At 38.1% G+C, this 23,646-nt stretch overlaps 1 protein-coding gene across 1 annotated transcript in view; it reads left to right on the forward strand.

Annotated features, from left to right (window-relative positions):
* Positions 1 to 11,394: 11,394 nt before the first annotated feature.
* The window catches only part of CDH8 (cadherin 8), a 134,908-nt gene continuing 122,656 nt past the window's right edge, over positions 11,395 to 23,646 (forward strand). The window contains exon 1 of the mRNA XM_009502816.2: positions 11,395 to 11,746. Coding sequence (XP_009501111.1) covers positions 11,495 to 11,746 — 252 coding nt within the window. The 5' untranslated portion in view covers positions 11,395 to 11,494. The remainder of the gene's footprint in view (positions 11,747 to 23,646) is intronic.

Raw genomic sequence — 23,646 nt, forward strand, 5'->3', positions numbered from 1 at the left:
TCATGTTTAAGTTTCTGGACCACCTTTGTTGTTCAGATTTTGACTTTCTTCACTCTCCATTTTGAGCCTGCATCATGACCTTCTCAGCACAACAGCATGAGGTGAAGTGACGTTTTGACACAGATGACAGGAGTATCTGAGTCCTGTAAATCGGAAAACAAATATCTATCTTTTCTGATTATAAGAGGCTGAAAGGGAAGTTTGCAATTACCTTTTGTTCTACGGTAGATCTAAAATAGCTATATTGTCATTTTAATGCTGCCTATTCTTTTGGTATCAGCTGTCATGAAGGAGGGAAAAAAAAAAACAAAACCAAAAAAATCCACAAAAAAACCCCAACCCTAAAATGTTGTACATACTAATTTCATTGGAGAGGAAATGCAATCAAACAAGCCATATTACTTCAACTGCAAACTGTGGAGCACATACTGCTTCTTTGTCCTGTGTCTGTACATTGTCTAGCACAGTTGGATTCATGACTGGAACTCCTGAGCACTATGCACTGTAATACTAAAGTAGAAAAAATAGTTTGAAAGTGCTAACAACACACTTGGTGGTTTTTTAAAATGCATTCTGGTTCTGTAAAGTAGTGAACACTTCTGGAGAGACTGACAGCTTTATATACAAAGTATCAGAGCCTTGACAGCTTTAAAGTTGGCCTATTTTGATTTTACTATTGAAGAGTAACAGAAGTATCCCCAATAAGAAATTCTGTTAATTCCAGTAGAAGTTAAACAATAAGCATGACATCACAGGGCCAGGATACTCTTTTGGGGTTGTTTGGTTTTGTTTGTTTTTTTTTTAAAAAAAGATTTCCTGAAAGTAAAGTTGCCAAAAAGTATAAAAACGATTTAGGCATGCAGTAACATAAAATAAGCTTTGTAGATATGATAAAGTATCATGTTAAGCAATCACAGAATAATGGGAAATTTGTTACAATGTATTACTTTGATTAAATAAGATATATTTTAATGTGACTTACATATAATTTTCTCTTTATCCCAAAGCATTAGTCAAGTTGTGTAATGACCTATATGATGTAGCAGCCTCATTTCTACTTCAGAACACCACTCATGGTATTTCCTAGTTAAAGAAAAAGAGTAAGGAAACTAAGGAAGAGGAGATTATCTTAGAAAAGATTTTCTAACCCTTCCTTCCTTCCGCCTCTGAAACAGACTTAAAACTGAAGTAACCAGGTTTTACTAATAAGAATCTTACAAGTCACAGAATCGCAGAACAGTAGCGGTTGGAAGGGACCTCTGGAGATCACCTCATCCAACCCCCCTGCCTGAGCAGGCACACCCAGAGCAGGGGGCACAGGAACGCGTCCAGGTGGGTTTTGAATATTTCTGGAGAAGGAGACTTGACAGTCTCTCTGGGCAGCCTGTGCCACTGCTCTGTCACCCTCACTGGAAAGAAGATATTCCTCATGTTCAGATGGCACTTCCTGTGTTCCAACTTGTGCCCATTGACCCTTGTCCTGTTGTTGGGCACCACTGAAGAGAGTCCGGTCCCATCTTCTTGGCACCTACCCGTTTAGGTATTTATGAGCATTGATAAGATCTAACCTCAATCTTCTCTTCCCCATCTTCTCCAGGTTAAACAAACCCAAGTCTCTTAGCCTTTCCTCATAAGAGAGGTGCTCCAGTCCCCTGATGCTCTTTGTAGCTCTCTGCTGGACTCTCTCCAGTAGTTCCCTGTTTTTCTTAAACTGGGGAGCCCAGAACTGGACACAGCACTCCAAATGTAGTTTCACTAGGGCAGAGTACAGGGGTAGGATAACCTCTCTTGACCTGCTGGCCACCCTCCTTTTAATGCAGCCCAGGATGCCATTGGCCTTCTTGGCCACAAGGGCACAGTGCTGGCTCAGGGTCAACTTGTCCACCAGCACTCCCAGGTCCTTGTCAGCAAAGCTGCTTTCCAGTAGTTCAGCTCCCAACCTCTACTGGTGCCTGGGGTTGTTCCTCCCCAGGGGAAGGACTTTGCACTTGTTCTTGTTGAATTCCGTGAGGTTCCCCTCGGCCCAGCTCTCCAGCCTGTCCAGGTCTCGCTGAATGGCAGCACAGCCTTCTGGTGCATCAGCCACTCCTCCCAGCTTGGTATCATCAGTGAACTTGCTGAGGGTATACTCTGTCCCGTCATCCAGGTCATTGATGAACATGTTGAACAGGACTGGACCCAGCACAGACCCCTGGAGAACACCGCTAGTGAACAGGGCTTCAACCAGACTCTGCTCCTCTGAGTTCTGTTGTTGAGCCAGTTCTCAATCCACCTCACCGTCCACTCATCCAACCCACACTTCCTTAGCTTATCTATGAGGATGTTATGGGAGAGAGTGTCAAAAGCCTTGCTGAAGTCGAGGGTAACAACATCCACTGCTCTCCCTTCATCCACCCAGCCAGTCACGCCATCATAGAAGGCTATCAGGTTGGTCAAGCATGATCTCCCCTTTGTGAATCCATGTTGAGTGCTTCTGATAACCTTCTTGTCCTCTGCATGCCTGGAGATGACCTCCAGGATGAACTGTTCCATCACCTTTCTAGTGATGGAGGTGAGACTGACTGGCCTGTGGTTTCCTGAGTCCTCCTTCTTGCCCTTTTTAGAGACTGGAGTGACACCGGCTGCCTTCCAGTCCTCGGGCACCTCTCCTGTCCTCCATGACCTTTCAAAGATGATGGAGAGTGACTTAGTGACAGCATATGCCAGCTCCCTCAGCACTCACGGGTGCATCCCATTGGGGCCCATGGATTTGCGAGGATCCAGTTTGCCTAAATGATCTCTGACCCAATCCCCCTCAACCAAGGGGAAGTCGTCTTCTCCAGGATTTCTTTCTTTCCTCTGAGGGCTGGGATGCCTGAGGGCCAGTCATAGCAGGCAAAGACTGAAACAGGGAAGGCATTCAGTAACTCTGCCTTCTCTGCATCCTGCATCACCCAGGCACCCACCTCGTTAAGTAGTGGGCCCACAGTTTCCCCAGTCTTCCTTTTACTACTGATGTATTTGAAGAAGCCCTTGTTGTCCCCTTGCCAGATTAAGTTCCAAGTAGGCCTTGGCCTTCCTCGTTGCATCTCTGCATACCCTGACACCGTTCCTATATTCCTCCCAAGTGGCCAGTCCCTTTTTCCACATACTGTGAGCCTCTTTCTTCCATTTGAGTTTTTCTAGAAGCTCTTTGCTCATCAATGTGGGTCTCCTGGCTCCTGTGCTTGACCTCTTCCTCACAAGGATGCACCAATCTTGAGCTTAGAGGAAGTCATACTTGAGATAGATGAACAAATCCCTTAATAAATATTAAAGCTCTAAATACTGAAAAACTATTGAATTTCTGTATCTGCATGTGTATTTCTGCATGTCTGTTTCCTTAGTGCAAGTGTATGGATTCTGTCAGCTATGTGTCCAATGCAAAGACTGACGAACACTGTGGTTAAAAGAGTCCCTTAGGATTTCACAGAAGCTTAAGAAGTCAGTGAATAATCTGAAGAACTGTTCAAATGTCTTTAACTATAGAGAGTAGCAATGCATGACTAAGCTTAAAAAATAAAGTGGCACATCTTTGCATACTGAATTACTCTGTGTGTACGTAGGACAGAACATCTAAGACCAAAAGAAAGAGAGAGTGTCTGCTATGACTGTTGCTGAAATAAGTAATTCCTTAGATAACTGCCTTTGATTTTCCAAGCAGGTATAAGCAAATTGCCACATGTAATATATGAAAATAAATTTGGACAATTGATTTGCACTTGTATTGGCAGGATCCTCCCCTGCACATCTCTGACAGCGCAGGGTATAGTACAAGTGTATGTTATTCTGCTGCTGTGGCACAGTTAGCATAACATTTCCCATCTTATTTTCCTTCCTTTGAAATTTCAGGTACTTAGCCAAAGGAAAGGACGTGTGGATAATGCTTTTCTATGTTACAGTTAACTCCCGGTGACATAACAGTCCCTTAAAATCACCGTTAGTTGGTGAAATTTAGAGCAGCTACAAAGTATAATTATGATTTGGGGCAATGCCTAGAATGTGCACGGCCCAGAATCTGGCTGCTTGCTCGCTGCCGTTTTCAGCTCCTCTCCGCTGTGTGGTGGTGTGTTGCTTGTGGTCAGGATCACTGGGACTTCCCCTCCTGACAGAGGCTGTTCTCAGAACAGCACATCTGACTGCTGCCTGGCTGCAGCTGAGACAGTGGGAGAGGTTTCCATCCCTAAAATCTGCCAGCATCAATGAACGGAGTTGCATCAGATTGCCATGGTTGTATCCTAGGTTACATACGTGGTTATATACTACTACTATACTACATCAGAGTTTTATTTAAGTAGTTCCACTGTCCCTGATTTCTTGTTCTCCCCTCTTTTCTGGAAGTTATCCTCCACCCAGTTTTGTTGATTCAACTATTTGTCTGACTACTCTCTAAAAGCGTGTAGTGAAACTTCATATGCTCTTGGGCAGCACAGCTGTTTTCAAAACTTTCTGTTGTTGTTCTCTAGTTTATGGGCTCTTTAGTTGTGCAGCCATTCTGTAAACTAGATCACTGCAATAATTTGGGTTATAAACTTGAAGTAAAAGACTTCTTGAAACAGGGTTTTGTTGCAATATTTTTAAAACCCCCATTTCACTTATCTGGCTTATAGTATTGCCTTGCAAATAACACAACTGCAGTGAAGAAAGGAATGGGAATGGAGAAGAATTATTGGAAACATGCAGCTGGTATGTTGCCAGGGTGTGGGTGGGGTAAGAACCTCTTAAATTAAAGTTACACTTGGTGGAAGAATAGCATGAGCAATGGTCTAGCCCAGCTCTGTCAAAACGATTTGGTTTAAAAAACACCTTAGTATTAAAAGCGTTTAAGTTAACAAGATCATTTTGACAGAACTGGGTTAGGGAGTGAATACACATATAGTTATGCTGGCAGATAAGAGAGGCAGTAAAGTCCAGCCATGGCATGCAAGTGGCACTTTGCAGTGGGCACTGTAAGCATGATCTTAGTTGCTGCCATAGTAGCATGTCAGGTTACAGCCTCAGTCTCTTTATCTCGCAGCAAGATGGAGAATTGCTTTTTAATTTTAATTTTGAGGGAGGATGCATGAGTAATCTTTACACAAATGAGTAATCCACTGAAGAATAGCAGTTTTTATTTATGACAAGAAGTACTCATTCCTTTACAGCAGAAACATGAGAATGATGCCTTGTTCAAGGTAATTTAAAATCAAGTTCAGGTACAATATATGGATACATACTGGAAACAGGATAAGTATGTAGCAAAGTTATATGGGCAAGGATGACACGATTATTTTTTGTTTATGGTGTCTAGTTCTATTCTGATGGGCTTTGGTTTTGTTCTGTTTTGATGGCAAATTAAAATCCTTACCACAGTTCTCTTATGAGTAAGAATCATTCCTACAAGTGAGTCTGGAGTGCTAAGGCCAGCTGAGGCCTTATATTTTTACTGTTGAAAACTTAAGGCTCTATTGTGCTGCCAAAAGAGGATCAGTGAAGGAAAGATAATTGTGCCTCCTGCGGTGGGGAGGCTTTGCCTCATGTTGCTGCTATTGATGGAAAAGGACCCTGTCTGAATCCTTGAGAAATGGGACTAGGAATCATAAGTGGTAGTGTAGCCAATACCTGCAGTAATAAAAGTAAACCTAAAGAGCTTAAGGAACAGGAAGAACAGTGTGAAGCCAAAAAAAAAAAAAAAAAAAACCAAAACCCCAAAAGATACTCTGGCTACTGTGGGGACAGGAAAACAGGAAGGAGAGAAATGGTCAGAGGAAAAAAAAAAAAGTAATTTGAACAATAACAAGGAATTTCCTTGGATGTTAACAAAGGAAACGCTAAAAGGTACAAAAATACCTATATCTGTGTACAGGCTGTCAAAATGGATACCAAGTTTGCAGACCTATTGACAAGGAAAATACAATACCTGATCATGAGCTGCGGGAAACCTGTGGTAGTGTAACGAGAAACGCATTGTTACTTAATGAATTTCAGATAAAGGAAGTCATAAGATGTAAATTTTTGTCAAGGACAGCTGATTAACCGTCCTATTTTACTCTGCTAACGTGTCTTAAAGCTATTACCTACAGCTCTGTTTTGCAGGAATAAGGATCCTTATTTCTGGCAGAAATTAAATTAAGTTCAGTCTTCTCGCCATGAAGGCCCATGTGGTTCAGATGGAATTTCGAGGCCCTAAAGGAAGCATGCAAAATACGCAGGCTATCTGCCTGCTGTCGCACAGTGCTAGTTGAAACTCTCTAGGTGATCAGTAAATGAATGCCTCATCAATTATTTGAGGCTGCTTGTATTGTAACGTGGATTTGCTTATATTGAATTAGCATCAAAGGTAGAGATTATGCATAAAGATATCTAAAACATTTTTATCAGAACTCCAATGCCTTTATGTATCATTTACCTCCTCGTGTTGTGGCAGTTTGATGTCAGTCTTCCGAACGCACTCTGAAGGGGTTATTTGATGTATGGAATATAAAAGATCCTGAAAATTCTACCAAAAAAACCTGCTTTAGGCAAAGATCACCAACTTTTGTCTGGAAACTCTCATGCAACTTATTTAAATAAACTAGTACTCAAAAGTTTGGGTTTTTTTTACCTTAACAACAGTTGTTTAGGAATTGATAAAATCCACCCTAATGAAATAGTGAGGTCAAAGGGTTTAGCTGTTGCATGTCATCACTACAAATGATGAGGTAAACATAGAATGAAATAAAGAAAAAAACTTTGCAATCCTTAAGACTTTGTTGCAAATTTGTCTCTTTTATGTGAAGAAACACTAGAGTGGCTCTAAAATCTTTTAAACCAAGATCGTGGTGTAAATCAATGCACTAACATTGTACTAAAGTGGTTTACTTGACCAGATAGATATTCTGTGGTTTGCAACCTAAAAAAGAAATTGATTTTTTTAAAGCTTTCTATGCTCTTACTTTGCCTCTTTTTTGATAAGTATGTTATATATTAAAAAACTTTTATTAACTTTATTAATCATTTTAACAAATCTACTGCATTCCAGTGTTGACCTTTTAAAGCTACATGATGATTCTAAAATAACTGTAGTGAAATTAGTTACATCAGAGATACTAGTCATGATAAAGGGTTCCACCACTCATATACGAAATAAGAACTGTCATCTGTTACTATATGTACTATAACTACCTACTGTCATACCTGGCTTTAAATTTATGCAGGCAATTAACTCATACAAGTAACCTACATAGATTTTTAGTTCTAAAAGAGGTTGCAATGTATATTACATTAATTTCTGAAGTTGATGTGCTAGTTATGTTCTAGTGTTAGGTTATAAACTTCTATGTCATTGTAATCACTTTTTGTGTTGTACTTGTATAAAACTTATGCACTCTGTGGCTAGAGTTGTACGAGTAGTGCTCCAAGATGCATGTTCCTGCTAATAGAATAATATTTTTCTAAAACTATATCAGCATGTACACTAAGTAGAAAACAAACTACTCAGCTTTATCTGTATTCCTCTATAGGTTGTGCATGGAGAAACAAAATTATGAATACAGTCTTATGTTTTAGAAACATAAGACAATTACCTGAATCTCTGCTACCTGATATAGTGTCACATTTTCTTTCATCTATTTGCTACATTAAAGAAATTATTTATATTTTAAATATCACTTTCCCCTCTCGGGGTTGAATAAAGAACTAAAGCTGTTTTGTAAACAGCTTTGCTGGATTAGAGTTACATCTATAGTCATATGTATCGTACACTATACAGGGAAACCACTTACAAGAACAGTGAAATTTTGTTAAAGAAAACAGCCCACGGCCATTTGAATACATGGAAATTCAAAGCAAAAATTATGCTTTTATCAACACCAACAAAATCTTTGTGAGGGTGGAAATATACTCTTTAAGGGCTACATGCTTGTCCTCTTTTGGTTGCTTAGCAAAAGGTAGTTCTGGCTTCACTGGAATAATTTTGCTGTCATTCCATACTCACCACTTCTTTAGACCCTGGTGTAATATAAGAAGGGAAAATGCTACTGTGCTTCACCTGCTATTCTTCCCTGATTGCCAGATCTCCCTTTACATGTGGCTTTTTAGTACCGTTATAGTAGCCTGATTCAGTAGTCCTACCAGTTTCTCCTACACGTCTAATCCAGAGGATAATTTAACTACCTGGCATTTCTTGATTTTTGTATTAGCCAATATGAAAATTGCAGGGCCAAGTATTTAGTAATGCCTTCCATCAGCTCCCAGTCCCATTCATACTGTTCTGCTCTCAGGAACGGAGAAGAAAATTAATCCCCATATTTGGTAAAGAAATTCAGGGACAGCACAATCTCCATGCGTTATACAAAGTAAATGCCACAATTCACTGACAGAGCAGTGAATCCCAAATTAGAGTGTTTCTCAAATAGATCTCAAAAGGCTGCAAAACTCTAGGTTGAACTGTAGAGGAATTTATCCAGCTCTACTGTTACACACTGATCATATTCCCCTGCCATAGACTGATACATGCAAAAGCCCCATCAGATTTTTTCTTTACCCTGCACTGCCTAACACTTGCCTAACTTTCCTTTCGGTACTCAAGAATCTCGCAGTTTTGTGGTCACTGAGCTTGTATAACCGTACTCTTCACAGGGTTATTCCACTGAGTTAGGTTTAATTACATGGTACGTGCAATACTAATATTTTTGGTGTGCTTTTGCTCTTGTTTGTCTTAAAGCGTTGCTGAATAGGGAGCTACTGTGAGGATGGTCCAGTCACAGTGACTCTTATGCATTAGTGCTAGTGGATAAGACCTAAATTTGGAGTAAGTGAAGAGTAACAGGCAGGAAGTTTGGGGGAGGAACTGAGGAGGGATGTGCTGAAATGAACTTAATGCTTGCCAAGGATTCAGAGTGGCAGTCTGAAAAACAAATATCCTGTTCTTTCTTCAAACAAAAACGATTCTGTGAGCATCATATTGTTTTATCTCATTTATTTTATCTCTTTTAGAAAGCAGCCTGTGTAGATTAATTAGGAATGGCTTTCAAAAAGCTCTTGAATATGAAAAGAAGTGCTTTACTTTTATTATTATTTGGTCCTGTGAGAACAAAGAACTATATCAATTTGTACTGGAAGAGTAAGAAAGTCAGTCGTGGCCCACTTGGTTTTTTTTTTAAGGTTTTCTTGGATAAAGATGTAACATACTATTATCTTTCTGGTGGGCTTCTATTTCTGGGTCAAAAGTCACTTTGTATATAAAAACTGAAAACTCGCCTATGGAAAAGGACTCTCAAGTTGGGTTTTCAGTTTATGCCCCCATTTTTTAATTTAATCCTGGATGTTGTTTGAAGATGATGTCTATTACTCTGTTGCACAGTAATTCTATTTCTCCTGTGTTTCAATTTTTGCTCCATTGAAGAAATCAGAAATATCCATCCACCCACAAGTCTTCTTACATATGCACAAGGATCCCATACAAACTAACTTAACTGCTTTCATTAAAAATTTGGCTGTTTCTCTCTTTTGATAGCTTATACTACCAAACATGCCCCAGGAAATCTATCTTTTTAACATATACCAGAAAGCAGAAGCAGTAACCTCTGTTTAATTCTGTAGACCAGAGGGTTTTCAGAGGGTGACTTGACAGACCCTTCCCATCAAGCAATTAAACTGTTTGCTCCTCATCCTTCTCCCTTTTCTGGGATTGAGAGAATGCCAAGAGATTGAAGACCTCTCTTCCTTCCCTCACATTTTTCCCAAAATTTTATTGCAAGAGTATATGGTATTCTTTAATTTCTTTCTTTCCATCTCAGTCAGGAATTAGGCCTAAATGATGTTTCTAAGGCACACAGTTGCTTCTGTAATGGATATTCACCTCATTCTTGATGCATGGTCAAAGCACTGTGCTATTAGCTTATCATTCTTCCATGCTACTTGAGATATTGAGTTTTAGCTTCATAACAGCTCTTCTCCCCTTTTAACAAGACAAGTTTCTTACAGTTCCAGATTTTCATGCAACAGATTTCACAGTTGCTTTGGCAATTACTGAAGTTTAAAAAAATTTACTTTTTACCTTGTTTGCTCTTAAAATAACAGCTGACTTCTACTGGTGTTATTCATGTTTTCAGATATTTTCTTCCATGAATGTGTATAGACCTGAAAAAAAAAAAAAAACAACAAGCCCACCTCCCCCCCCCCCCCCCCCAAAAAAAAAGCCCAAACCCAAACCCACAAGATTTTCATAGACCTGCAACACTAGGAACTCATTTTAAAGTGGGGAATAAAAACAGCCTAAGACACAGTGTAAGCTTAAGGGTAGACTTTTCTACCTATCTTGTATATAGTGGTTTCTCATGAGATTGTTTGGATATCAATCAATCAATCAAAGAAAATATATCAGGAATCTTTTTACATAACTCCAGCCTCATTAGAGTAGCTGTAATGCAGCCCTTCTCCCTGAGCAATACCCCATCTATCTTTCCATGGCCGCATTTGAGGTTTCTCAGTCACTGTGGCATTAGCAAGCCCTACTATGTTAACTTGCTTGTCCATTTCAAGGAATATTTACACTGAGATGAAACCTGATGTGGCTTTCTAATACATGAAAGGGTGGGTGGGGAAAAAAGACAAAATGCTCCCAAGTGTCCATCAAGGAAAATGTCTTTGAAAAAAAAATCTGACTGTTTTCTCTGAAAGTGAGAGACAGTGAGAGTCCTGTAGTGCAGATGTGCATAAATAGGCTTATTAGGTTCTGGGACTGGTCTGGTTCAGAGATCATGGATTTCACAGTGGACTTAGCAGTCCTGTTTCTCCGCTGGGCTGTGAGGGTTTAGCTGATATAGCTGCAGCTAGATGATTAGTAAAACGAGAAGGTACTGCTGGAGCCTTGTACACTTATGGGAAGTAATGTTTTTTTTTTTCTTGTGGAGGAAAGGAGAGTAAGTCTGTATGCAAGAATATAATTTTGTTTAACTTGTATTATTTGACACGCTAAGCGTTTATAGTTGACTACATAAAAAGTGCAGGCTAGCAAGAAGGCCATGAGCTTCTTCAGACCCTAAGACAAACTGCAAGTAAAACGTTTTCCTGAGTATGTGTAATCATTTGTCTGGGTCTTCTCTCACTGTTTCAGGCAATGAAGGAATTCATAGAATCACTTAATTTTTTTTTAACCCGTTTAATATGCGCTAATATTATATACTACAAATTTAAAACCTAATAAGGCTTGGTTATGGTGTAAAAGTAAACAAGATCTTTCAGGATTCTTTACTAAGCTCTTCAGTTACTGATTTGAACTTTTTTTTTTTTTCTTTCTCTCCCCCAACCAGGAATCTTTAATGACTGGATGACTGGAAAACTCAATGGATCATGTTTTTATAATCTAAGCTATTTTTACATTGACTGTGCTGTAAACACATGGAGGAGCTGTAAGTAAATATTCTGTACTGCATGATGAATTGGATTGCTACAGTCTGGAGGAAAGCAAAATAATAATTTCATTTCTGTGGTGATTTGCGTAGCCTGTGGTACAATGCCAGAAAGACTAACGGAAATGCTTATGGATACGTGGACTCCATTAATAATATTATGGATTACTGTCCTTCCTTCCATTTATACGGCTCCAATGAATCAATCTCAAGTACTACCAAGTGGATCCAGTACAGGACTAAAAAGGCTAACTGAAGAACAAAGAGTTTTGAACCGTTCCAAGAGAGGCTGGGTTTGGAATCAAATGTTTGTGTTAGAAGAATTTTCTGGACCTGAACCAATACTAGTTGGCCGGGTAAGACAAGATTTGTTTTGTCTTTTTTTTCCTCTGAGTATGTAAACGTATAGCATGTGAAGGTCTTCAGTCATTTGGATCTTCCAAGAAATTAAAATCTGAGATGCTCTCTAATATTCATACATTTGTGCTTTAAATTTACCTCATTTTAAGCATACGGTTTCCTGGTTCACTAACCTGCTATTTACAAAAAATTATATATATTCCATTTGGAAAAAATACGCAAGCATGTACACATCCTTTCTTTAATATAATTAGCCACCACTCTTCACCTCTGTCAGCTGAGGACTTTCACCAAAGAAGCATTTTATAGTATGTTCCTATTAATTCATTCAAACAGGTTGTTACACCTACAGGTCATTTTCTATCTCCAGCCTGATTACATGGAAGTTAGTTATGCTCTGAGAATTTTTAAAAACAAAAGGGGAAGTGTGGTATATACAGTAAACAACAAGGTCCTAGTTTATAGGGAGGCACATGTATGAAATAACATTATTAGCACAGATTTTGTAATTTACTGTCAATGTTAGGAAGATAACACAAGGCAAAATCATCATGTTTTTTTCTGTGTTCTAGCCTGCCTGTTACCTTAAACCTTTGATTGTTGCCGTGTATTAGCTTATTCTGTAGCTCAGTGTCTTACGCCGAGTCAGTGAATCAGCCTTGCACTTTCTCTAAAAACAGATCACGGGCCATCTGCATTCATCAGGAATAAATTATCTTTCAAAATTATTCTTAGAAAAGAATTAATCTTAGAAAAGAATTATCTGTTCTTAAAGTAATTTGGCCTGTAGCAAGCAGTTATAAACACCTTGACTATTTGTCACTAAAACTCAGTTCCCTTTGAATAACCAGGTACATTATTGTCATGTTACCTGGCTACTGAAATTGAGGTTAAAAAAAAAAAAAAAAAAAGAGCAGAAATTATGTATAACAGTTAATTTCATTATAATTTCAGAAATTCTCTGGGTAAATGAATAACATACAGCATAATATAGGGACTGTCAGTAGCTATACCTATTATTGAAGAGAACGCAGATCAATTGCATTCCTAAATTTTCCGTAGTGTAGCTGCTTTCCGGTCAAAACTTAGGGTCAGAAGGTGTCATGAGCTTTATATTCAGTGACTTTTGAGCACTGTGTTAATTTACATTTATATCGGGTATTATATATCTGTTCTCATTTGTTTTTCTGTGGTTATTAACATATCTCAATTTCAGAGAGAGAGCGATATGCTTATTTCAGATCTTATTTTATCCAACTCATTCTTCTCAAAATGTTTTGGTCAAGCTTTAAAAATGTGTTTTAGTTGCTTTTGAGTAGCTGGGAAGAATCCTGAATTTGTACTTTGCAGTACTGTGATGTATCTAAGTCTTTATATTTCTATAGTATTAGGGTTTTTTGGTCAATCTAGTATCCTGCATTGTTCAAGTCATTAGTCAATAGTAGTGGGTGGGTTAAACTAAGTCAAACCAATAAAGACATTATCCCATCTTCGGTTGGCATTTTGAATAGAATTAGCTACTCTAAAATGCTTTGACAATCTATTTGTTAAGACTGCTGCATAATTAAAACACTGCATAATATAGATGGAAATGAACAAAAAGTGAAATTTCCTCCCATAGGGAGAAGTCCTTGGTTTACTCATGAAAATGGCTTAAAATATTCCAGTAATTCTTGTTTGTATTTTTTCACTCTCCCCAGAAAAATAATATGTATTTCTGATTTATCTTTCCTAGGGTTTATGAGTACTATGGGCGCTTTCAAACTCTGCTGTAGTCAGTGGGAACAGAGGTACTCCACATCTTTCAGAGCTGCTCTTAATCTTTCCTGACTATAAAGCAGCAACTCCCTCATTTATAGTTCTTGGCAATCCTTCCCAAAACTTAAAGGTGTACAGAATGTCACAAGCAAAATTCTCTCTTTCTCCATGAAGTTGGGCTATGGTTTTTCCTCTGTCACCCTTAGTGGTTTCTTATCCATTGTAATTTAAAAATAACCTCTTTTCAGAACTCACGGTAGATTTGCACTTACCGAATTCTTCCTCATCCCTTTTCTACTTACACTCTTCTTCCAACCATTCAGTTTTGCCCCCTGCCAAAGTGTTTGCACACTTGCGCTATCTCCTTCTTTCTGTGACCTCATCAACTATTTTTCTGCCCTATGACTTACCTTGATTTTCTCCTCAACCCACCCCGACTTTGAATGAAGGGCATTCTGTAAAATATGGTATAGTGAATTAACAGAGAGGCTTAGTATGGTGAGAGAATGACACCAAATATGTATGCTACCCATTTGCTGCATTTTCTGGACATAGATGTGTTTTTGTGCCATTATAGAGGCAGTGTTGCTTGTATGTGCTTTTTACATGTTCAAAGTACTAGTGTAATCACCAAACAAATTTATTGTTTGAAAGTTAATTGCTTCAAAGGGAACATTCTTGAAGCAAATCTAAATATGTAGATTTTGTCTGCAGTTTTTGTCTCTTTCTACGCTATTGTAGAGCATACGCTGAAATTTTCGTAGTCATGTATGATTTGTACAAACATGTAATTAGGTGCTTTAGATAGTAAATACAGTTTTTGCACAAACAGAAATAATATACACACAAGCAGAATTTGATGTATGTTCTCAAATATACCTTTAAAGCCCACTGAAAATTCAGCTGTTAAGAACTGCTCAGAATAATATTGATACTTAAATAATGTTTTTAATGTCAGTGGGTGGAAAGGCATTGAGTGGAAGCATTTGATTCTAATGGAATTGAAACATATATCTACAAAATAAAACTGAAAATTGAGATTAATTATTGTAAATATTAACAGAATACAAATTGCTTTCTAAATAAAAGCTCGAACGTAGAGTCTATGCATTTGTTCTGTTAGCTAAAAAAGGTATTATACCAAAGTTTCTGAAGTACAGAGAAAGTAGAGCAAGGCAAGAATTAGAGATATGTAGTTTCTTTTATTAGGCTGCTCAGTATTTCCAGGAGAAACAGCTTCTAGGCATAAGGACCCTTCTTCAGAATTTTAAGTGTTGCAGTACACCTGCACACTCTATAGATACTTATTCATTGCTGTCCTGCATGAATATATATTAACAACTGCATTCCCAATGTATTTGCTCTAATAAAGAAATAATCTGGGGTGAGGCTAATACAAGGATTTAATGTGGCTTCTTTCTTAAAGCGTGGTCGTTTTCTTCAGTGACTTGAGTAAAGGACAGGAGAAAATATTTTGCTTTCATTCTTTAACTTCTTACAATGAGTTTGAACAGGATGCGCTTTTAATGTCAATTTTCATCATTATATTCAGTAGGATCAAGCTCAAACAAAATAAGCAGCTCTGCTTGAGTTCACACATCTGTAAAATGTCTATGAATACTTACCTCTTAGGGCGATTTCTGAATTTATGAGATTTCTCTATAAAATGCTACAAACACTCCAGGTTTCTTTTTGTCTGTATTAATACTCCATTTATTTTGACACGTAGTATCATAATAAATTCCATATTTTTTTGATTTGTACACGTAGAAATGTATATATGCATTTTGAGAAACCTACAAAGTATCCCTTTTCGTTTTCGTGTGACATTCTTCCAATGAGTTTGGTTTTATTCACAGCAATACAATACAGAAAGATAGATTTACAAATACCCGCCTGTACTTCAGTTCCTTTGTAGTTCATTTGTAGAAACAGGTACGTACTTTACAAAGCTACTGCGTCTACTTTAGAAGACTCCATATACTGCATATTGCTGTCAGCAGTTTGCAGGCCTCCCAGTGGCTGACAACCTCATTCAAGTGTAGAGTGATATGTCTTGTGACACTGCATGCTGTCCCTGTGGACTTGATTAGTTAGATAGAACTTTTACTTGATATCCACTGCTGCATTTTCTCAGTCTCCTCTGCATGCATTTACAGCACCTTGGCAGATGTGCTGTGAAATCCGTGGTGTAGCAAATGCCACTGTTCTTTCACAGGAGACAGCCACTGAATTCACAATGAAGTAGATTATTAGAGTTAAAAAGCATGAAGAAGCTAGGTTTTGGGTATACAAGTGTAGCTCCTGTTTTATGGAAAGTGTTATCTGTGATGTTTTAAATGGGATAGGACCTGGTTTAATAGACGTTTTTAAGAAAAATGTGGGATAGTTAATGTGTTAACTGTTGTCATTTGTGAGCACAATGCATAGAGAGAACAAAAGATGGGAAGAGAGTGACAAAAAGTTGGGGGGGGGGGATGTTTGGTTGGGTTTTTTTAACATTCCCTGACTTACCGCTAATGAATCAGCAGTTGGGTCCAGACACAAAAACCTACTAATGGTCGGTCAGATCGGTGCTGTTTCTGTGGTATCGCTCCAGTTTCTCCCAGAACCTTCCCCAGACTTTTTTGAATTTACCTATTTCCAGTCCCAAAGTAATAATATATTGCATATTTTGGACACAGTTTCTGTGATGAGAGATTTGCAAAACGAGCTGGCCAGGGAGGGCCAGCCCTGTGTCGCATGCCCAGCTGCTATGTCACATCTGTGGCATGTGGTCAGTAGAAGAGCTGCACTAGCTCTTGAGAAATTGCTCTAAAAAGCCTAGGCAGGGGAGGAAACAAACCAGACTGAGTTACTGAGGCTCACAAAGAATGTGGACAGGTCAACTCTTTAGTGCAGTGGGGTCTCAGGTAGACATTTTTTATCTGTGACTGTGGAGTTTTTCTTCCTTCCTTCTGACTTCCATGGTATGTGTCTTTTCACTCTGTTAAATGCAGATTTTTTTTGTATGGCTTGTAGGCAACTTTTGGATTTTAGAGCAACGGAGATTTTACCCTTGATGTATGGGGCTTAGGTTCAGGCCTTCAGCGGGGAAATAATTTTCCTGTAGGAGGAGCAGTAGAGAGGCATCATGTTTTCACAGTTAAGTGCTTCAGGCTGCGCTACTGTAAAAAACCAACCTGGAAATGCAGAGAGCACTTATAAATAGCTTCAAGCTGTATGTTCTACATTATACATGCTTTATGCAATCTTTGGTTTCATTGCCAACATACATTTTATCTCTTAACAAGGAAATGGTAAAATCTTCTTGTTTAAAATTATAAATAGTTCTGTTGAAGTACAAGTGATACATATATGCAAAGTAAACAAGGTTTTAATTAAACAGGTTCTTTCCATATGTTTTCCATTTTATTCCTGCATTGAGCTTGTGATTACAATGGCTGCCTGAAAATACTGTTGTGCCCAAGTGATACAAACCAGAAATGTATATAACTAAGGCTCTCCTTATTTTAGGGATGAATTACATGCCGTTTCCCTGAATGGAAGAAATCATTGTGAAATATAGGTATAGTATAGCCCTGGCAGAGGTTTCACAGAATCACGGTCCTACATTAATGCATTGTTACAGTTCTCACAGTTAGAATGACAGAAATCAAAACACCATATTATATAGATTCTCCTCTTTTCCTTCTAATGTACATGTGTATGTTTTGCTATCTATGATTTAAATACATGCCATAAAATATTCAATATCTGAAATGTTGCAAAGTCAACATTGCTTTCTGGGCCCTAAATTTTTGTTGTTTTGGAACGATAATTATACACTAATTTTCCTACTTATGTTTTAATAAACTTGCAGAAGCTGAAATGTATAATTTCTTTTTCTACTGTATTCTTTATGGAAAATACTAATTCCCCCCAGCCTTTTGTGTGCTTCTGAAAGAGAAGAGGTGATGGTATACTTCACAGAATGCTGCAGTTTACATGGTCTAAATTAGCTTAGTAAGCAGGAGTATAAGTAGCTCTGAGAAAAACTCTTCTTAATTAACTATTGCTGCAAATGCAACAAATACAGTATACAATATGTTATGGAAGCCTGATAAAAGTAGTGGTTTTTAAACAAATATTCCTGAGTCTGCACAGATTTCATTTGTTTCTTTTTTAAGTATAAGTTCCAAGAAATGTCTTTTTTGAATGTATAAATTTAAAAAAAAAGACAGTTTGACTCAAGTGAACCAACAGTGTCTACATTTTCTAATGCAGTGTAAAACTAATTTTAATGTTTTCTCTTAGAATTAGCAAACAAGATGTATCTTCAGATTCTAAAATCTCATTTCCGTTTATTTCTGGGAGTATCACTGAGTGAGGGTGAACAATATTTTGCTCCCTCATCTCCAGTCTGGGGGCATGATACAAAACACAATTTAAGTAGAGTCACAATTTAAAACACTTGTATGTCAGCTAATACAGCTGGACTGGTAATAATTTCAAAGAGTCATTTCATCAGGTCCCTCCTTTATTTCTGCCTCTATTAAAATGACAGAGTAAGAAAGTGGCACATACCAGTATGGGCCACTAGTGTGGAAAACACTTAAAGGAATGCATTATAATGTCAAGCATCCTGCATAGTAAAGGGTCAACGTGCAAAACACCAGGCATCTCCTGAGCCATCTCTATTTTCTTTATTAAAGTGAGAATATCTCTGTGATGTGATCTGCATCTTAAATTTTAGACTTCATAGAAAGTAAGAGTAGAATAACTTCAAAGAGTTGCTTGGGTTTTTTGTTTGGTGTTTGGGTTGTTTGCTTTGTTTTTCCTTAAAAAAGAATGGTATGTATGGTGGATGTGATTACACTGTATGTGCTTAGGGATTTGGATCCCCTGATGTTACTTTACCATTATTCGCTTAAATTTCCTTGTCATATTTTTCTAAAGCCACAAAGATTTCTAATCTTCTGAAAAAAAAGCAGCTAACATTGAGATTTTTTTTTTGTTTGTGAAGAATTAGAAGCTTGTGTACTTTTGTTCAATATATTGATCTAAACACTTTATCCTTCTCTCAATGAATTGAAATGTTTTCCAAGTATGCATGCAAAATGCTGAAGTGACAGGATGAAAAATTAAGTAGAGCCTTCCAGACGATATTCTGCAGATGCCCTATGATCGTTTAGTCTTCCCAACATTTCTTTAGTAAATGGTTTTCAATTTCTACCTGTAGGGCCCACCTCTGGTGCTGTCAGGATGCTTCAGTTCCAGTTGTCAATTTAACTACCAATTAGTGCCAATTGTGATGCTGGTTTTTTGCTAAAAGTTTGTCCTTTCTGAACTTGACAAACATATGTCCCGTAGGCCACTGAAAAGCTGATGGTAGTGGCTTCCCAAAAGTGACAGAACATGTTGTCTTTCGACCAGTGACATGAAAGGGTGTATTTATTGTTTTCAGGTCTTGATATGAGGTTCCTCAATTTGCTGAGGATTCATGTAATGAAAACCTTAAAAATAATTTTGCATTAAAATGAGAAATGCTTTGGGATTAATTCCTTTAGTTTCTGCAGTCTTCCAGTAAGAGCTCTGGAGCTGAAGTAGATGATACCTCATGAACCAACTTATATCTGAGAAAGGTTGGCTTTCTAGCTGGTGGACAGCTCCGTATTTTTATGATGCAATAAATACATATTCACAGTAATCACAAGTAAAATCAGTCTGCATGTGAAAATAATGGGAAAGATTTTTCATTAATTTTGTTTCTTGAAAGTTCTGTTTTAAAAGTTATTTCCCTATTCAATTAAAGTGAAAGAAGGAAAAGGAAGGCACATTGTGTTGTGTAACAGACCAAGGACTTCGCAGCTGAGGGTCTTTTGTTTCTTTTTTGGTGGGATTTTTTTTGGATGTAGCTAAGGATGTTGATGCTGTGCAATTTAACCTGGATGTGAAGCAGTCAGCTTCATTAGAGAAATAATTGGCTGCAGTGAGTATTTTAGATAGTGTTTAAAGGTAACTATTATTTGAAAGCAATGTGTGGGGCATGTGACATTAAAAATAATTGCAGATAATATTCCTAAAGATATGTAAGGAAATATTTATGTGTCTGAGTAGCCTCTTGGTGATCTCTGACGAACACCTGTAGTGACAGAGAGTAATATATGCGTTTCCTTTTTTCCTGAGGACTCTCTGTTAATGTAAAGATTCCCCTTCCAAAATTTCTTTCAAAGCCTTTATTTCACAGCAGTCATGCCAGCAGCTAAGAAAAAGTAAGTGTAGCTCTCCCTGGAGACTATCAGTGCTATTCCTGAATTAACCGGAGGAATCATTAGGAGCCACATAAGAAATTCCTTTTCTTGTTTCAGGGTCTGAGCTCAATAACTGTTACACACCCAGCGCTGGTAAATAGAAGCAAAGCTGAGGGCCTGTGTTTCAACTTGATGTGCTGTGCGTTGCTGTTAGATTGCCTCAATGAGAGGGAATGTAGTGAAATAAAAGACTGACTCACAGAGGATCACTGGAGGCAAGGAGCCCAGCTGTAGGTAGAACCAGCAAAAGATATTTCTTAGCAGTTCAGAGTGCCCTAGTCATCTGCTGGTTTAAATCCAGAAAACATAGTATCTAATTTTCTTTTCCCTTGCTGAGAGAACTGCTTACATGCAACAAGAATATTGTTACCAAGCGAGAAAAGGTGAATTTTTGTATATGCAGAACTGGTGGTGGGCATCCAGACGTGAAGTACACAGAGGACAGAGGAATTGAACCAAACCACAGCTCTTCTATCACATTATTTTCTAAGGTCATCGAGTTACAAGCATCATTAAGAGCTATGACCTGTTATACACGCAACCTAAGAACTCAGGATAGTAAAGTGAATGGAAAAAAAACACCTTATTTTTTAATTAATTTGGGATAATATGCAACATAATTGATGCAACATGATCCTGTATGTTAAAGCATGATGCAAAAGGCTCAGAATCTGATTTTACTCAACTAAAATATCTTAACGAAAATCTACCACATTTTTACAGAATAAGTTTTTTAAATACAATTACTGACATTCCTGCTGTTCCCCTTTCACTTCTTCTCTCTCTCTTGTTTGTTTGGGTTTTTTTTTGAAACTGTCTGTTTTGCAGGCAACCTGTTCTCTAATTATTGTGCAGTCTGAAGCATTTAATGTAGACCACTGGCACACTTTGCAATTCCTAGTGTTGTCTTGTCATACAGACAAGAAAATACAATGTCCAGAGGCAAAATGTTTGTGTTTCTTCCTCCATGCAAAATCATCTGAAACAAGACTTAATACAAACACAATATTTCAAATTTGTTAGTTTATTTCTGCTAATTAATGGGTCTTGATTGGGTATCCCATGTACTTGTTAGAATGTTTGATTAACTGAGAGCAGATGCTGATCTAAACATATAAGGATTTTTATGTGTTATTGAGTTTTCGTATTAATAAACCAAAGTTAGTTAAATCATTTAAAACATATGCCAGGATTTCACTTGGCATGAAAAGATTTCACAGAATTGAGATTTAAACCATGGGGGGTTTTTAAGGGAATCTCAGCGTGAACGTCTTTCTTGTGTGAATTTCTAAAACATTGTACATACCCTCAAAGCATACATGGAGGGCATCTTTATAAACTGAACTACAGCAAATGAGGAATGGTACACCAAGTAACAGTAAATGTGAAAGCTGTTAATGCTGCCATTTATATTAAGAAACCTTAGCTAAAATTTCGATCCATTTTGTTGAGCAGGAGCCAATTCCTACCTCAAAGCTGTTACTGTCTAAATGGGATATGCAGACTGTAACTGGGGAAGAAAATATGAATGTGGAAAGATGGAGTGGGCAGAGAGGTAATTTTCAATGTCCACAATTATGTCTCAAGTCCATGGTATTTCTAGGGGACAGTCTTTCTGATTCTCTGTTCATTTCTGTAAACAGGGCTGTCTCCCACTAGCCAGTAATGGTTTTGCAGGGTGTAAAACAGAGTGTTATCGGGAGGTCTAAGAAACCATGTAATTACTTTTCAAGTGCATGGGATGTTCTGTAAGAGATGTGTCCTATGCAATTTATTAGTAAACTTAAATGTGATATAATAACAAATATATATACACTTAAATATATTGAACATAAGGCTTACTGACATGGTGGTGTCAGTATGACTCAATGGAGATACCTCAAAAATAAAGAAAATGACAGACACTCTAGATTGTTAGGCAGAATTAGGCTTCTTGTTCTATTTAGAAGGCAACTGCACTGATCATCCCATTAAGTAATAATTTTGTAATTGATCTAAATTCTTTCCCTCCAGAAGACCACCTCTTAGTTACTGTAAATTACTGATAAGCAAAAGAATGCTAGGAATTGAGCAGTATATTTGCGTAAATAAATATTTGGATTTTAAGGGAACTATTTGTGCGTAAATTTCTATCTAAATCAAATGCATTCTGCACAAATACTGTAATAGACAATTCTGTATGGGACAAATGTGATGGATAGTAAAGCAAAATTTTGCTCTACTAGTCAGGCTTGAGGCCCATTCTGAGACAGTAGGTTCACTGCAGTGCTTTGTGTGTGTTATGAAGTTCCACCTGAATATGAGGAAAACCCCTTCCCTGTGCGGGTGCCAGAGCAGGGGCACAGGCTGCCCAGGGAGGCTGTGGGGTCCCTTCCCTGGAGACATTCACACCCCACCTGGACGTGGCCCTGTGCCCCTGCTCCGGGGGTGCCTGCTCAGGCAGAGGGGATGGACAAGACGATCTCCAGAGGCCCCTTCCAGCCCCCACCATTCTGTGATTCTGTGTGTTTCACACTTGTAAAGTGAAGTGAAAAAACAAACCCAGCATAGTATGACTGAGTCAGTATTTATTCTGACATCACCTATGCAGAATCAGGAACACATTTGTGAATTCTGCGAATTACAGAAAGACTGGAAAACCTAAGAGAGACTTTCCCCACTCTAAAACAGCAAAATGTGGCTCCATCTTATCTTAAGGCTCAGTTTCAAAGGCCAGTCTCTTTGTGAGAGGAAAGCTCTGATGTCGCTTTAGGAAGGCAGGTCGTCAGCCTGGAAGAATACAGATACTGACTCACCTGATAGTCCACTTTGTATTTAGCTCTGAGAACCTCTGTAGCACTGGAGCATCTAGGCTGGTGCAGGACAAAGTAACCAACCTCAGGAGTCTCTTTTCTTGGTGACCTTCCTGCTGTAATAACCATGATACAGTCTTCAGGCACTCATGTGTCTCATTGTCCCCATGAGACACTATCAAAAGAAATCTCTCAGGATCATTTGTTTGAGGATTCTCAGGGAGACCAATAATCTAGTAATAGTTAATCCTTAATTTATTATTTCCTCAGCCACTTAATTTTTAAGTCACTTGTCCTTATTATGCCCTGTGATGTGTTCTGTTACAGAGCCTGAATTTCTGCTTTGTGAAGCAGTATGCTTTGCAGTACTGCTTTTAGTTGATAAAAATAATTTTGAGGGGGCCAGCCTTCTAGATAATTCGAATGGCTTCAGATCCAATAGGTCAAATTCATTCCGAATTTGGTTAGTAAAGTCACTGGGCATTAAGTCTGTCTTAATGTACTTAATGTAAAACCTTATATACAGTTTATGCAGTGTCTGGTGGAGGCAGGGAGATGAAAGAAAAAGCAATGACTACCCTGAGATGAAACCTGTTGTGTGTGTGGTGTGTGTATGCACAGGTTGGTACGTGTATCTAAGAATGTATTAAAAGGATTCCTGTTAAGAAGGGGGGACCACAATAATCAGTAAGGCATGTGTTTCATTAGTGAAACTGTTGCTCTTTCTCGAATTAAGTAAGCGTAGGAGTATAAGAAAACCACAGCACTCACACAGCTTCCTCTCCATGTAGATTGTAATGTTCATGACCTTTGCCATTCTGTTAGAAATACTGTTAACCTTTTATGTAGTGACTGTACCTTCGCACTTGATGCAGCAGCGTTGTGAGCCAAAATTGAAAAAAGAATGCGCCAAAGGTAATTTTGCATGGTGTACCAAGTTCTGCTCTGCAGCAGGAAAAGAGCTGCAGCTACTTAAAAATCCTTTTTAATTTTTGTTAAAATAATCTTCCCTATTGGTCACACCTGTATTGCAATACTGTATGTGGAAGCTCA

This window comes from Phalacrocorax carbo, chromosome 8, assembly GCF_963921805.1.
Source record: "Phalacrocorax carbo chromosome 8, bPhaCar2.1, whole genome shotgun sequence".
In the NCBI taxonomy this organism is placed as follows: Eukaryota; Metazoa; Chordata; class Aves; order Suliformes; family Phalacrocoracidae; genus Phalacrocorax; species Phalacrocorax carbo.